Source organism: Phragmites australis, chromosome 2, assembly GCF_958298935.1.
Source record: "Phragmites australis chromosome 2, lpPhrAust1.1, whole genome shotgun sequence".
NCBI classification, from domain to species: Eukaryota; Viridiplantae; Streptophyta; class Magnoliopsida; order Poales; family Poaceae; genus Phragmites; species Phragmites australis.
Window position 1 is genome coordinate 44040527 of NC_084922.1, and position 17741 is coordinate 44058267.

The following is a 17741-nucleotide window of genomic DNA, read 5'->3' on the forward strand; positions in this document are numbered from 1 at the left end:
TGGTTTCTGTTGAGCCTGATCCGAGTTATTTAGCAAGGAAGCTGTATTAAAACAAAAGAAACAGACATGACTTCTAGAAGATGAGTTAAAAGGATGGAGTTCACCGTAACGAATGTGTATTTTGTATTGCTGTAAATAATGGAAGAAGCTTGTCAAATCTTGCTTGGATTTGTACCGCCATACCAGGTGGAATGACTGCACTGCGAGGAGCTCAATTTGCAGAACTTATTAGCTTGGAACCAAAAACTGCTCCGGTACATCTACAATCGCGCGCCTTCACAGATATGTTCAGTATTCAGCAACTAGCGTATTAGGATGACGTCAGTTGATACGAGGTTCATCACAAAAATTAGGTAAGTGGCACAACACTTCCAAAGTTTCTCGTCATTGGTAGCCCAAGCCACACGATACAACAGAACCTTCAGAATAGGCGACATGAGCCAGTGCATCTCTAGGGACAAAACCACTATCACCAATTGATAGACGCTTAATGGAAAATATACAGGGGATACTTGAAGACGCTGGCGTCAGATGGGCATTTGGAGATCGACAGCAAAATCTTGCAGCCTGACCGACATAGCATAGTTAAATTCCCCAGTATTCCATTTTCTTCAGAACATTTCCTGTGATTTCCGCACGATGCGCCTAACCTTTTTCTTGAAGTCCTCCCTCTTCTCCCTCCATTCCTTCTACACGAGATATATCACAGGTAAAACTTCAGAGAGAAAGGTCCGTTCAAAAGGAGAAAAGATAAACTTCCATCAATTGTAGCGACATTCGAGAATGTTCCAAGACAACAAAGAACAATACAACAACAACAACCTTTTAGTCTCAAACAAGTTGGGGGTAGGCTACAGTAAACAATACACAATATGAACGGTAAACAATTGTAGTGCTACAGTAAATCTACGGCTTTTTCAAGGTTAATAGAAAGATATTCAAAAGGCTAGCTGCGACATATCTGCACTTATCACTAACCTGAACAATAGGTGAATATCTAGATGCAATATGCATGAAATGTCAACTGCATAATGCTAATTCTTATAGTAAATATCAGGTGAACTTACAGCTGCCTCAATATTTGCTGGCGATTCATCATTTGGACTAGAAAGCATCGAGATAATGCTCAGAACTATACTCTCAACCTGCAAATGGAGAAGGATCATTGAAAAGACAATTCTTAAAACAATACACAAATATTGACACCTCAAAGAAGTCTGCTCATTACAATTCCACCGTGAGACCAAACAGAGCATTCTGTCCAATCTAGTGGAAGATGAGAAAATTTATAGAAAATGCTCACTGTCAACCAGAAGAATAATTCCTTAGCACAAACGCGAAGGAACATGAAACCATGCTATCTCAAAATGTATGATCAGGTACTTCCAACATATGTAGTGTATCCCATTTCATATGATTATGGTGTTTAACTGTTTACTCATACAAAAAATAATATTAATAAGTAAAAAAAATCAAAGACATAGGAATGTCAAGTACAGAAAGACTTTGTGTACATCAAACGTTTTTCACCACTGAATAACACATCAGTGCTTGAAAGAAAATCCCTCTAGAAAAGGCATATAAAAAAGGGAAAACAAGACTGTCAAACTTCTAGATAATATAGTCCTTTAGCTATATTCATAAATCAATACTACAAAAAGATTAGTCATAACCCAATAATTTACAGCCTAACGTTAGAGTCAAGACCTCACAAAGGCATAAAGCATCATACCGAAGATACTAGATTTTTACAGATCTACTAATGAACTTCGGAATGTTGTTTGATGATGCAAGGAAGTAAGTTTAGCTGATAAAGGCTTCTATAAAGATTATGTTGATAGAATGGAACTAGTTCACAACAAAAATGAAAAGGGAAAAAATTGTTAGTATTATAGACACTGCATACAAAACCTACCGTGTGCACTGGTGTCCAACGCTCACTCGCAAGCTCATAGCCATTGGGATCTTCACCCGGTGGATGAAGAATAGAAATGCACACCCGCCCATCCGGATAAACTGGGAATCAACCAAATAGTATGCGCAATGTCAGAATGATGGATCATGCAAGCAAATAAATGTGAATTCACGCTTGCAAGAAAGCTGACCATTTGGATGCCACATTTCAGAAGTAAATCTGACTGATGGTGGACTGTTTGGATAATTTTGCGGGAAACTCATTATTGCATTAAAGTAGCCTCCATCACTGCAAAATGAAGCCATGTCAGTGCATTACACAAAAGATAAAGAATAGTTGTTACACGGCTACACTGAGGCAACACTTCAAAGACGAATACATGAACGATAGTGTTTGTCTTTAAGGCCTGTTAGTAGTTCAAACCGTGGTACTTGAATTAATTCATTCAGAACTCAGATCATATGTTTTTCAGATTGATACACTGAGGCAACACTTCAAAGACGAATACATGAATGATTGACTGGAGTAATCAGGGCCGCCGGTTAATAGATGAGTTGCGCACCAAAGAAACCTTCTGTGAAGTCAACATAATACTAAGGAAATCATTACTTAAAAGCTATGAATATATTGAGCACGAGTATCCCGGCTCCCCTTAAGAGTTAGAGAGCCCTTGGTTCCATTTTAAGATTCCTTATATTACTATATGTTTCTTTGAAAGTAGAAATCCAAATTTCAGCATTGCAAGGAACACCTAAAAGTTCCATTGTATGCTAGTCAATTAGCTTATCATCATAGAATCATGCCACAATAGATATTGCAATTTGAGACAAGCCAGTGCAAACTTATTAATCCATCATTATAACTCTATCCACTTCGTAGGTCAAACCTTGTATCACTTGCTCAGAATTTGCCCAAGAGAACAATACTTCCTGGTAATCATCCGTTTCTCATATTTCCTGTTTACTGGATGCGAGGCCAGCGTTTCCCACTTTCTAGATTCAACAAGTCATTTAGCAAAATTGTACTAGCTTTCATTTGCTGTCAATAGGACCTGAACTTAAGCTTCATGAAATGTAGCCCATAGGCGGTTCAATCCATTCCCCACTTCAAAACTAATGACCATCAGCTCAACTAGCATAAAATATGTCCAATTCCATCTAACAAATTTCAAAACTTGCAATAGAAAAAAGAAACAGAGAGATCAAAATTTGCCACCCAAATCAGCTACATATATACCACAGCATTAGATGGAATAGACTCACTGTCACATTACTTTTTGCTATGCAGTGAAATGTAACGCCACAAACATTTGCAATGAAGAGAACAAAACCTCTACCCCCCCAAGAAACCACAGAAGAAAGTTACTTTGCTGCTTGCCACACTTCAGCTAATGGCAAGCTATTCCAATGAGTCTCCGGTATGCTGCATGCACTCCCCCCGTTGCATCCATATGAATGTGATCACAGCAATTGAACACGACAGATGTGTACAACTGTGCATATAAAATGAACTCATTTACCAACACTCCATATGAATGTGATCACAGCAATTGAACACGATAGATGTGTACAACTGTGCATATAAAATGAACTCATTTACCAACACTAGTGTTGCTTAAGGTCTATCAGTATCCGTTAAGACAGTTTTACTCAATGGGGGCTTATGAGCGTACGACTCGGCAAAACAGCATGCTTAATTTCAGCATGTGGCTTGCTTTCAACTTTGTAATATATTTTTACTAATTACTCTAGTTCCAACTCAGAATTCTATCTGCTATTAAATTCTTCTCGTGCACCAAACAACTAAACGGAACTGAATTGTAACTTCAGCTGCACTGCTTGCGGTATTACTAAAGAAAGTGCTTCTGAAGAATTTAGTCCTACTATCTGGTACAAACTCCAACTCAGCAAAACATACAGTTCGATTACTCAACACGATGCGGTTGAAGAACCTATCCCAAACTACCATGACCCCTGTCCCCTGCAGCATGTGTGTGCAGCCTAATTTTACCCCATTTTTCCAATACGCCCAAAAATGTATACAGTTTCGCTTATCGACCTAGAATTTACCCCCAAACTACCATGAACCCACATGCAGCTCTAACTCACAGTAATATATATTGATATGGCGATAACCAAATTCAAATACCAGAACTAGTAGCTGCTAAACAGAGCAACCCACACATCCAGCCATCCAGAACCAATCGAACTCGACGAAATCGGACATCGACCATATAACCCAGTCGCTGAACTAGACACAACAACCTCACAACAATATATAAGCAACGTAAAATTCAACCGCACAACAACATCAGCTAGCAACGAGTTCCGGAATCAGATTCCCGTCACTGCTTCAGGTCCACAGGTAAACACTAAACACCGTTATTTGGCATGGCACCAACACAGAAAACAAGCAAAACATCACGATAAGGCATGGAAGCGTGTGCGCAATCGAGGGAATCCGACTCACTATAGGGTGTCGGGTGGACCGATGATGGTGACCTGCCACTCGAACATGTTGCTGTCGTCGACCAGCCCAGCCGAGAACCCATCCACCGGGTGCTTCGCGAGATCTGCGCCAATCATCAGGCCACAAACCAACCCCAAATCAATCAATCAATCCGGAGGCAAAAACCGAGTGAAACAACATGACACGCAGAGACTCAGGCGAGCCGCTGGGATCCGCACCTTTGAGCTGTTTCTGGAGGAGGAGGCTCGCCTGGCTGGTGGTGGCCGCCATGAGAGAGATCGGCGGCTAGGGTTTCGCGGCGCGCGGAATAATTCGCGCGATCGGGAGGCGGTGTGATGGGCGCCGCGGGCGCCTTATTTATAAGACGTGAGGAGGGAGGGAGCTCGGAGAAGATGGGAATCGGGACACGGGAGGGGAGGCGAGGTGGAGAGAGGTGGGAGAGAACGAAGAGGTGGTTGACTGTACGGTGGCTGCACTGTCTGTTCGCTGCTAGTCTGCTACTAATAGGTGTGAACTGATTTCTATTTCCAGTGAACATTTAATTTGGACCTAGATCGTGATATATTTTGTTTTAAATACAAATTCTTCCGTTTTCAAGATGAGAAGCATTAAAGTGAGCTATTGCTTAAACAAAGGTTGTCAAAAGCTCTTCACTAAAGAGGAAAAAACAAGTATTTCTTAGCTAAGTTCCGATTCGGGTTGGGTGGTGAGAACAAGACCTCTTGATATCAGGCCGAAAGATAAGTGTTCGTCTTATTTATATTTTTTTTCCGTAGGGCACACCTAACAAAATGACTTAGCGGGTAGCCTAAATATTCTAGCTAGGTTCAAATGCCATGTTGGACCTAAAATGGTGGCTTGGAGGGTGGCAGTAGTTCTTATGCATATAGTAGGTGCTTAGGAGTGAGAGTGTGGTCCGAAGTAAAGAGGAAAGGAAGGCAGTGAAGTGAAGGGGAGGAAAGGAGTGACGGGAGGTGAGGAAAGTGAGTGTAGGCGAGGACGGAACCACAGAAGGTGGAGAAAGAAATGCGAGCTCTTGCGTTGAATAAAGAGTAGCTTCAAATTATTTGTGCCGATGTGGAGCAAACCTTTTTTATAAAACCACCGTTGATGTTGTTGGCTCGCGTTGTTCATGCCCTTATTGCCACGAGTATTTTCAAAAGGCTAGCTGCGACATATCTGCACTTATCACTAACCTGAACAATAGGTGAATATCTAGATGCAATATGCATGAAATGTCAACTGCATAATGCTAATTCTTATAGTAAATATCAGGTGAACTTACAGCTGCCTCAATATTTGCTGGCGATTCATCATTTGGACTAGAAAGCATCGAGATAATGCTCAGAACTATACTCTCAACCTGCAAATGGAGAAGGATCATTGAAAAGACAATTCTTAAAACAATACACAAATATTGACACCTCAAAGAAGTCTGCTCATTACAATTCCACCGTGAGACCAAACAGAGCATTCTGTCCAATCTAGTGGAAGATGAGAAAATTTATAGAAAATGCTCACTGTCAACCAGAAGAATAATTCCTTAGCACAAACGCGAAGGAACATGAAACCATGCTATCTCAAAATGTATGATCAGGTACTTCCAACATATGTAGTGTATCCCATTTCATATGATTATGGTGTTTAACTGTTTACTCATACAAAAAATAATATTAATAAGTAAAAAAAATCAAAGACATAGGAATGTCAAGTACAGAAAGACTTTGTGTACATCAAACGTTTTTCACCACTGAATAACACATCAGTGCTTGAAAGAAAATCCCTCTAGAAAAGGCATATAAAAAAGGGAAAACAAGACTGTCAAACTTCTAGATAATATAGTCCTTTAGCTATATTCATAAATCAATACTACAAAAAGATTAGTCATAACCCAATAATTTACAGCCTAACGTTAGAGTCAAGACCTCACAAAGGCATAAAGCATCATACCGAAGATACTAGATTTTTACAGATCTACTAATGAACTTCGGAATGTTGTTTGATGATGCAAGGAAGTAAGTTTAGCTGATAAAGGCTTCTATAAAGATTATGTTGATAGAATGGAACTAGTTCACAACAAAAATGAAAAGGGAAAAAATTGTTAGTATTATAGACACTGCATACAAAACCTACCGTGTGCACTGGTGTCCAACGCTCACTCGCAAGCTCATAGCCATTGGGATCTTCACCCGGTGGATGAAGAATAGAAATGCACACCCGCCCATCCGGATAAACTGGGAATCAACCAAATAGTATGCGCAATGTCAGAATGATGGATCATGCAAGCAAATAAATGTGAATTCACGCTTGCAAGAAAGCTGACCATTTGGATGCCACATTTCAGAAGTAAATCTGACTGATGGTGGACTGTTTGGATAATTTTGCGGGAAACTCATTATTGCATTAAAGTAGCCTCCATCACTGCAAAATGAAGCCATGTCAGTGCATTACACAAAAGATAAAGAATAGTTGTTACACGGCTACACTGAGGCAACACTTCAAAGACGAATACATGAACGATAGTGTTTGTCTTTAAGGCCTGTTAGTAGTTCAAACCGTGGTACTTGAATTAATTCATTCAGAACTCAGATCATATGTTTTTCAGATTGATACACTGAGGCAACACTTCAAAGACGAATACATGAATGATTGACTGGAGTAATCAGGGCCGCCGGTTAATAGATGAGTTGCGCACCAAAGAAACCTTCTGTGAAGTCAACATAATACTAAGGAAATCATTACTTAAAAGCTATGAATATATTGAGCACGAGTATCCCGGCTCCCCTTAAGAGTTAGAGAGCCCTTGGTTCCATTTTAAGATTCCTTATATTACTATATGTTTCTTTGAAAGTAGAAATCCAAATTTCAGCATTGCAAGGAACACCTAAAAGTTCCATTGTATGCTAGTCAATTAGCTTATCATCATAGAATCATGCCACAATAGATATTGCAATTTGAGACAAGCCAGTGCAAACTTATTAATCCATCATTATAACTCTATCCACTTCGTAGGTCAAACCTTGTATCACTTGCTCAGAATTTGCCCAAGAGAACAATACTTCCTGGTAATCATCCGTTTCTCATATTTCCTGTTTACTGGATGCGAGGCCAGCGTTTCCCACTTTCTAGATTCAACAAGTCATTTAGCAAAATTGTACTAGCTTTCATTTGCTGTCAATAGGACCTGAACTTAAGCTTCATGAAATGTAGCCCATAGGCGGTTCAATCCATTCCCCACTTCAAAACTAATGACCATCAGCTCAACTAGCATAAAATATGTCCAATTCCATCTAACAAATTTCAAAACTTGCAATAGAAAAAAGAAACAGAGAGATCAAAATTTGCCACCCAAATCAGCTACATATATACCACAGCATTAGATGGAATAGACTCACTGTCACATTACTTTTTGCTATGCAGTGAAATGTAACGCCACAAACATTTGCAATGAAGAGAACAAAACCTCTACCCCCCCAAGAAACCACAGAAGAAAGTTACTTTGCTGCTTGCCACACTTCAGCTAATGGCAAGCTATTCCAATGAGTCTCCGGTATGCTGCATGCACTCCCCCCGTTGCATCCATATGAATGTGATCACAGCAATTGAACACGACAGATGTGTACAACTGTGCATATAAAATGAACTCATTTACCAACACTCCATATGAATGTGATCACAGCAATTGAACACGATAGATGTGTACAACTGTGCATATAAAATGAACTCATTTACCAACACTAGTGTTGCTTAAGGTCTATCAGTATCCGTTAAGACAGTTTTACTCAATGGGGGCTTATGAGCGTACGACTCGGCAAAACAGCATGCTTAATTTCAGCATGTGGCTTGCTTTCAACTTTGTAATATATTTTTACTAATTACTCTAGTTCCAACTCAGAATTCTATCTGCTATTAAATTCTTCTCGTGCACCAAACAACTAAACGGAACTGAATTGTAACTTCAGCTGCACTGCTTGCGGTATTACTAAAGAAAGTGCTTCTGAAGAATTTAGTCCTACTATCTGGTACAAACTCCAACTCAGCAAAACATACAGTTCGATTACTCAACACGATGCGGTTGAAGAACCTATCCCAAACTACCATGACCCCTGTCCCCTGCAGCATGTGTGTGCAGCCTAATTTTACCCCATTTTTCCAATACGCCCAAAAATGTATACAGTTTCGCTTATCGACCTAGAATTTACCCCCAAACTACCATGAACCCACATGCAGCTCTAACTCACAGTAATATATATTGATATGGCGATAACCAAATTCAAATACCAGAACTAGTAGCTGCTAAACAGAGCAACCCACACATCCAGCCATCCAGAACCAATCGAACTCGACGAAATCGGACATCGACCATATAACCCAGTCGCTGAACTAGACACAACAACCTCACAACAATATATAAGCAACGTAAAATTCAACCGCACAACAACATCAGCTAGCAACGAGTTCCGGAATCAGATTCCCGTCACTGCTTCAGGTCCACAGGTAAACACTAAACACCGTTATTTGGCATGGCACCAACACAGAAAACAAGCAAAACATCACGATAAGGCATGGAAGCGTGTGCGCAATCGAGGGAATCCGACTCACTATAGGGTGTCGGGTGGACCGATGATGGTGACCTGCCACTCGAACATGTTGCTGTCGTCGACCAGCCCAGCCGAGAACCCATCCACCGGGTGCTTCGCGAGATCTGCGCCAATCATCAGGCCACAAACCAACCCCAAATCAATCAATCAATCCGGAGGCAAAAACCGAGTGAAACAACATGACACGCAGAGACTCAGGCGAGCCGCTGGGATCCGCACCTTTGAGCTGTTTCTGGAGGAGGAGGCTCGCCTGGCTGGTGGTGGCCGCCATGAGAGAGATCGGCGGCTAGGGTTTCGCGGCGCGCGGAATAATTCGCGCGATCGGGAGGCGGTGTGATGGGCGCCGCGGGCGCCTTATTTATAAGACGTGAGGAGGGAGGGAGCTCGGAGAAGATGGGAATCGGGACACGGGAGGGGAGGCGAGGTGGAGAGAGGTGGGAGAGAACGAAGAGGTGGTTGACTGTACGGTGGCTGCACTGTCTGTTCGCTGCTAGTCTGCTACTAATAGGTGTGAACTGATTTCTATTTCCAGTGAACATTTAATTTGGACCTAGATCGTGATATATTTTGTTTTAAATACAAATTCTTCCGTTTTCAAGATGAGAAGCATTAAAGTGAGCTATTGCTTAAACAAAGGTTGTCAAAAGCTCTTCACTAAAGAGGAAAAAACAAGTATTTCTTAGCTAAGTTCCGATTCGGGTTGGGTGGTGAGAACAAGACCTCTTGATATCAGGCCGAAAGATAAGTGTTCGTCTTATTTATATTTTTTTTTCGTAGGGCACACCTAACAAAATGACTTAGCGGGTAGCCTAAATATTCTAGCTAGGTTCAAATGCCATGTTGGACCTAAAATGGTGGCTTGGAGGGTGGCAGTAGTTCTTATGCATATAGTAGGTGCTTAGGAGTGAGAGTGTGGTCCGAAGTAAAGAGGAAAGGAAGGCAGTGAAGTGAAGGGGAGGAAAGGAGTGACGGGAGGTGAGGAAAGTGAGTGTAGGCGAGGACGGAACCACAGAAGGTGGAGAAAGAAATGCGAGCTCTTGCGTTGAATAAAGAGTAGCTTCAAATTATTTGTGCCGATGTGGAGCAAACCTTTTTTATAAAACCACCGTTGATGTTGTTGGCTCGCGTTGTTCATGCCCTTATTGCCACGAGTATTTTCATTTGGTTCACTAGAGTCCTAGCGAAGCACACGACTTTTGGTAGAACTCTTTGCGCGGTGCAACGCAGGGTCTCTTTTTTGAACAAGAGCAACGCAGTGTCACAATCTCAAAACAGGCCCATGATGACATATATGCTTGCCCACATCAGCACTGACATGGCAATGGCCAAGCTAAATCAAAATTTGCATCTAACAATCTCCAAGTCAGATCACTACTATGGAACAATCACAAGATGTGGCAATCTACGGGGAATAGTCGATGTTTGACAGGCAAGAATACAAAGTTTCAGTCTAACAAAGGCGGATTCGTAAATTGTAATGCTTCCTGGAGAAGGGCTGACCCATTGGAAGCTCGGAATCACCGCCCTGCAGCCGCCTCCGCGGAATGGCCGCATGCTGTTTCTGTCTCGGAAACGCATTCCGAAGAAAGGGACCCGGTCGACTAACGTATCCGAGCATTGAACCTGTATGCTGCGGCCGTCCCCGGCCACCGACGACTTGTTTTTAAATCACGAGGCGGAGGAGCCTCACCTGGACACTGCCGTTCACGGCCAGCCGTTGCGCAGGGCATCATGGCCAGGCGGGCTGCACGGCCGGGCCACCGAGCTTGCGGTGCCTCCTCGTTCGTTCGCGCTGGATGACGGCAACTCGGCAACGCGACGTTTGGTGCAAATGGGCCGACAAGGGTCGCGTTGCCGTTGCGTTGGCCCGCCGCGCGCGCCTCCCCATCCGCTGCTTTCCCCCGCGCGAAATGATGAGACGCCGACTGCCATGCCGTGTGTTCCCCCTTCGCGGCAGATGCGTACAGGGAACAGAACGTACTAGGCTGGGTTGGAGTCGGCAACTTGCTCGCCCGGAAGGACGACACCATGCGGCCATGCCCAGCCCTTTCATGCGCCGCGAATGGGTTAGAAATGCTCCCGTTATACTTCGGCGACCGAGCGGTGCGCTGCTGATCAGCAAGCGCCCAAAACGTGGAAGGATGTTATATTCCCTCCAATTTTAAATATACGACAATTTGATCAAAATCTGATCAATTTTAAATTTTTTTACCTTCAATAGTTTTTAAAATATATTTAAAATCGAAGGTACTACACGAGATGATACAGCAAGTCACTTAGCCTCCCTTCACAGGGACATACATCGCGTTACTCCTCTCCACATGTTGTAGTAGTAATGCTGAGCCTTTTCGCTTTTCACGCTGCATATCTGCAGAAACGCGCTCCAGTCATCCAAGTAAGCAGTACCTCCCGTCCAGATAAAGAAACGAATCAGTTACCACTTACCACCATGTGTTCGGTATACGTTTTAGGCGGGATCTAACCTAGGTGCAGAGGGAACAATACTCTAGCGCAAAAAGGACGCCACTCTCGCACCCCCAAAACCACTGCCCACTGGTCGTACCAAAAACTTACATTTTCGGCGGCCACTTTCCCTGCCGAGAGACGATAGGACAGGACGGCTATATGTTTTTTTACTTATCACTAGTTTTTTTAACAATTTAATTTTACATTCTTTTCTACGAAAAATTTATATATACTTAAAAATATATAATACTAATAAAGTATATTTCATGATAAATCTATTGATACGAAATTTTTAGATATTTATAATTTTTTCATAGAAAAAGACGTCATATCAAAATTAACACAGTAAAAAAATTGGTAATAAGTAAATGAAAACAGAAATAATACTAGATAACGATCGGAACCTGTGTCTTTGGCCTGATCGGAACCTGTGGATTTGGCCTGATCGTACGAGCAATGGTGCGGTCTACCACGCCGGTGGACCAGAGCCTGCAACACCGCACAGGCAGAGGCAGAGATCCTCTGCTGCCCCAGCCACTCTTTTCAGTGAACTTTGCTACTTGAGGGCACAGTTCAGCTGCACGAATCTAGCCGGGCGTCCGGTAAAAGCCGTCATATCTTTCAGTGTTCTTTAATCAGCAGCAGCCTCTGACACAATCTTGCATCGGCTCGATTTTCTGAGTCGTGCAAGTAGCATACATTACTTGAGGCACGGATACAGGTCAGGTAACAGGGAAGGATGGACAAAGAACGATTTAATTTAGGACGTCTTCAATAAAAAAAAGACGCTTGACGTCTACACGGTGATAATTAGAGATGCAAGTTGGTATGTAATTGATAAGTTCTAGATCATTACTTAGTTTTTTTTCCATAATTTAGTTAGATAGGAGTAAATGTTCTAGATCATTACTTTTTTTTTCATAACTTAGTTAGATGGGAGTAATTTTTGTTTATTTTTTAGTTTTAAATTAATAAAAAATACAAAACTTATATGCCTAGCTATAATCACAAGACCGATGCCGATGGCTCACTTCGCAAAGAAGTCCACACGAATATACGATCAGCCGTAACAATCAGAATAGCTCCTGGTAATCTACATTGGCGGTGGACCATCATCAACTAGTAGTAACAACAGATCATAACTCCGATTACTGGCAGTAAATTCTAGGTGCATTTGTTCTTGACTGAGTTCCAACGTATGCAAATTCGTAAGATAAATACCAAAGCTGAAAAGGGCCGCTCGATGTATAGGATTCCCGATCACTCAAGGGGTTACGTAAAGAAAGCCCGCCCAAAGCTTACGCAAGAGGTGGTTGAAAGGAAGAAGTCCATGTTATTGAGAAACCTCTCCTATCAAATATAGTCTAGATATTTCAAAAATAAATAATTATATAAATATAAGACACGATGCAATAGAAAATATTTCTTTATTGCATCTGTGTTTAACAACGAGGATTTCACCCTGTTATAGTGCAAAACCTCTGATAGATATACTCAATCTCCAAGAGATAAAGATCTATTCCGATAAGACTAAACTCTAATAGATTGAGACGAGCTCATATTCTGTTGTAAAACTTCATGTTTTATAATACTCCTTTTTAGACACTTCTCGCAAAATATATATGTCTCATCAAAACTACTCAAAAATTCAGTGAAAAAAATTAGAAGAAAGAGTACATAGCTCGCAATATGGTCACATAAATTGCCTCATTAAAACCTTATCATAAGAAACTCCAAAAAAACTCATTTAAGAACAAAAGTACAATCCACTCAAATACTTCACATAATATTCATGATTAGCTTTGGTACTTAATCCTCTTGACTAAGGTTTAATTCTTCGTATCGGTATTATGCGAAAATTTTCTCCTGAAATGTACAACTCTCTTAGTCTCATCATCAAATACCACGGACACATCTTTCAAAACTAGATATAGGAAAAAACTTAGTGAATAAATCTACAAGATTTTCACATGATTTGATATGTATTATATTTATTTAATTCATTTTATACAATTTATGAGTATAAAAGAACTTGGAGTTCATATGTTTCGTTAAGTTACTTTTCACGTATCCCGATTGCACTTATGCAGTACATATAATATTATCTTCGTATATAATGGTGGAGTATTAGTAGTGTTCAAACCGCATAACTGTTGGATGTGATTGACCACTTTTCTAAGCCAAACGTATTCTCGTGCGGCTTCATATAAAGCTATTATTTTTTAGTGGTTCGTCGAAATAGATATAAGATTTTGCTTTGATGATTTCCAGAATATTGTAGTTCCACCACATGGGAAAACATAGCCAGTCTATGATTTTGCTGTATATGGGTCTAATAGATATCCAGTATCTACGTATCTAACCAGACTTAGATCCTGATTCTTTCTGTAGTACAAACCCAGACCTTTGCTACCTTGCAAGTAATGCAGAATATCTTTCACACCCTTTCAATGCTTTTTAGTGGGCTCTGCATTGTATGCTGCAAGTAGGTTAACTGCAAACGTTATGTCTAACATAATGCAATTAGCCAGATACATTAGCGCACTAGTTGCCAAGTTGGGTCGTGACTCGGCTCGGTAGCCGGCCGACCTAGCCACCTAAATGTCGTGCCCCAGTGGGCCAACCCAACTCAGCAGCCCGCTAAAACCAGCTGGCCCGATCAAGTGGGCCGAGTATTGTGTAATCCACTACTGTGCGGTCCAAGCTCAAGTTGGACCCAATCCAAGCTCATTTCGACCCAATCCAGGCGCTCATGCTGACCTGGGGCTACTGTTCATATGGGTTCCACATGTGAATAGTGAATTTCATATTTTCCCGATAAATCATCCATGAGTCATAACTTCTCCGTTCTAGCTACGATTTCGATGATTCTTTAGCCAATATTCATCTAAATTCGAGATCTATCTATCTATCATAATGTGATATCCATTAGAGATCATTTATTTTCTATTTAGTATTATTTAATTCTTCTGTAGTATAGTTTATTATTGATCGTAGTCGTGTTTGCAGACCCTGTTGAGTTTTGTGAGTGTTGCGCGAGAAGTATCTGTCGGAGAGTGAACTCCTGTCGCAGGGATCCCGAGAGACCCCTCTTTAGAGATTCGGCCGGGGGGATGATCCTAGAAAAGCTTGTACGGGAAACGAGCGGGAACGGAAGTAAATGCGATGGCTTGCGGGTACACCGGGTTTTTGGACAGGTTCGGGCCGCGCGGGGGCGTAACACCCTACTCCTGTATGAGTGTTATATCTATCCTTGAAGGGGATCCTTCAAGGATATATCTGGTTCTCAAAGGAGAGCTGTTTACAAAGAGCTGGAGGCTCTTATGTTCTAGCTAGCTGGTCTCTTGATCGTCTTGCGATCGGGGGCTGTTGTTTTCTTGTTCTTCGACTGACTCTCTCCTTTTTTTCTTTGTGTCCTCCATCCTTTCCTTTTATAGATGCGCCGACCTCGACATATCCTGAATGGGAAAGAGGGGACGCGAATGCCCGGGTGCCACGGAGAAAGGCGTAATCATTTCATTTTGGCGAAGTGACAGGGGCGGTGGAGGAAGGCGGCGTGCATTCGACCACCAGCCGCTGCGGAAGCTTCGGGGTGCTCTGAAAAGGGCCCACCGGACAGCCTCAGAGGTGCCCGGTGCGCCCACCCTGTCTTGTTCTCCTGCCAGGGTACCGAGTCCTCGAGGGCTGCCACGTGCAGCCCCGAGCACTCTCTCCCGAGTACTTCAGCGGGACCTTCGGGGTACCGAGTCCTCGGGGGCTGCCACGTGCAGCCCTGAGCACTCTCTCCCGAGTACTTCAGCGGGACCTTCGGGGTACCGAGTCCTCGGGGGCTGCCACGTGCAGCCCCGAGCGCTCTCTCCCGGGACTCTGCTTCTACCTATCTTGCAGGGTGGTGATATGTGGTGGACGGCCGGTCTGGCCTCGGGACTTAGGGACCCCTGGTTCTAAATACACCGACAGTATCCGGAGTGAGAAGGACCCTAATTACGACTAAGGTTAGATGAAAACTTCAGAAAAGGCAAGTCCTATTTTCTTGATCGTATTGAACCCATGTTTTCAGATAATCTACATGATCAACTAAAACTTTACTTATTATCACATGTGCTATGTATTACGCTTTTACAAACTACTTAAGGCAGTTAATCCTATCAAACACATGTTGTCGGTGACATGGGAACCAAGGGTCCCCGAGTCCCGAGGTCAGGACAGCAGAATGCCACGTGGCGCCCTCCATCGGGGGTTATCTCCTCGAGGTCCGAGAAGATCAAGTCCCGGGAGAGGGTGCTCGGCGCTATGCATAGTGGTCCCCGAGTACCCGAGTTCTCCGATGACCCGAGAAGGCTAAGTGCCTGGAGAGGGTGCTCGGGGCCATGCACAGTAGTCCCCGAGTACCCGAGTTCCCTGATGACCCGAGAAGGCCAAGTCTCGGGAGAGGGTGCTCGGGGCCATGAACAGTGGTTCTCGAGCACCCAAGTTCCCTGAGAACCCGAACAGTCAAGTTCTGGGAGAGGATTCTCGGGGCCGTGAACAGTGGCCCCCGAGCACCCGAGTTCCCCGAGGACCAAGAGATGGCATATCCGAGAGGGAGTGCTCAGGGCTACAAACAGTAGTCCCGGAGCACTCATAGTTCCCCGAGAGTCTGAGAAATCCTTCGTCGGTGGTCCCCACAAGGGCTCAGTGGTGAGGTGTCAATTGCTGAGAGGCCCGATGCTGCATTTAAGAGGGCGCGTGGCCTGTCACTTCCAACCACTCCCCCACGTTTGCTGTCAGTCCCTGCCACGGTCTGGCAGGGAGGCGTAGGGACATTTAATACGCGGGTTCCATCGCGCGTCATCCGGCGCGCCTCGGGATAACGTCGCAGGGCTCAAGGTATAACGCCTGCCGCTCTACTGTGTCAGACTCGCTCTGACCAGGCGGGCACGCGGGGCTGCTCGGTGGCTGCCCGGCGGGCCCTCCCCGCTGCACCCGCTGAAAAGCGGAATGATGACGACGAAGACCGGACGGGGGCGCATTTTTCAACTCTCCCCGTCACCTCAAGTTACAGCCCATGATGGTTGCTTTCCATTTATGGCGCCTTGAAACTTACATCAATCCTTTCTGGGCACACCACCCGCCCCGCCGGGTATAAAAGAGGGGCGGGCTCCCCGGAGAAGAGAACACACCGAGCTGAAGAACACATCAGACGGAGATCGGTCAGGGCACATCCGACGAACTCCGGACAACGACGACGGAAGAAGCACGAAGCTCTAGACTTAGACAAACATTCTTGTAACACAGCAGATCCTCAGAAAGACATCCTCAGAGCATTTATAGCATACACATAGTAGTAGGGTATTACGCTCAGTGCGATCCGAACCTGTCTAAAAATCCCCTGAGCATTTACTTCCTCCGGCATCCGATCATCCACTCCACCTGCATCTCATTTACTCCCATTTATTTCACGTACGAGGCGGGTTCAGAATCATCCCCCCGGCCTAATCTCAAAGGGGGTCCCTATGGATCTCTGCTTGAGGAGTTCACCCTCTGACACATGTCATGCCTTAAATGTTTCATCCAGAATACATATCACCCTAGGATTTACCTGTCTTATCTATATTAACGTTGGACGACGCATTGATACCTAGCATGTTTAGGATTGAATACGTCTCCTCGGAGACGTCGCTTTTAAAAATATATCTCTTAGGAGATAATGATTTATTATTATCAATGTTAAACTCATATATACCACGAATCCTTGATGGTTGTGAATTCCGTGATAGTTGTAAAATCCTTGATGTCATGTGAAATAATAACGGAATATGAGTGAAATGAGTGAAAACTGTTTTGGCGGTGGCAAGCGGGATAATCCTCAGAAAGGTGGAGACTATCTCAGACGTTGGAGACTTGAGGTGATACTCATTGCCAATGTTGAAGATGACTACTCTAGTTGTTTAAGGACCAAGTCATTATGCCGTCATGCTAAGAAACCCTCGTGCAACCATGTGTACTTGTATGGGCAGAACTTGACTTTTCTTTCACCGGGCCGAGTTAGGTATCATACTAGGAGGCTTGAGAGGCAACGTTGAGCCAAGTGTCTTTAGGTTGTTACGAAGGAATTTCCGCCCCAGCTGATCTCTGGGGTCCGCCCTCTATACGAGACCTAAAGCACTTGATGCATCACATAGAAAACCCTTGCAAGGAAAGTGTTTGAAGTGTCTCGATAGGATTCGCTCCTCCACTTGCAACAGTTGGAGGCTGAGCATATCGCGTGAGTACAGTGTACACCCTCTGCAGAGTGAAAACCTATTCGA

General features: G+C 43.4%; 2 protein-coding genes across 2 annotated transcripts; both read right to left on the reverse strand.

The window, feature by feature from the left end:
• Positions 1–329: 329 nt before the first annotated feature.
• LOC133909115 (ubiquitin-conjugating enzyme E2 7) lies at positions 330–4879 on the reverse strand. The gene is made up of 6 exons (XM_062351405.1): positions 4603–4879; positions 4385–4487; positions 2106–2203; positions 1916–2016; positions 1068–1145; positions 330–689 (listed from the first exon to the last, which is right to left on the reverse strand). Exons 1-6 carry the CDS (start codon positions 4652–4654, stop codon positions 612–614), a joined length of 510 nt encoding a protein of 169 aa, XP_062207389.1. The 5' UTR covers positions 4655–4879; the 3' UTR covers positions 330–611.
• Positions 4880–5589: 710 nt separating this feature from the next.
• On the reverse strand, positions 5590–9507 carry LOC133909116 (ubiquitin-conjugating enzyme E2 7-like). Its single transcript, XM_062351406.1, has 5 exons — positions 9205–9507; positions 8987–9089; positions 6708–6805; positions 6518–6618; positions 5590–5747 (listed from the first exon to the last, which is right to left on the reverse strand). The coding sequence occupies exons 1-5, from the start codon at positions 9254–9256 to the stop codon at positions 5637–5639; spliced, it is 465 nt and encodes a 154-aa protein (XP_062207390.1). The 5' UTR covers positions 9257–9507; the 3' UTR covers positions 5590–5636.
• Between the last annotated feature and the right edge of the window lie 8234 nt (positions 9508–17741).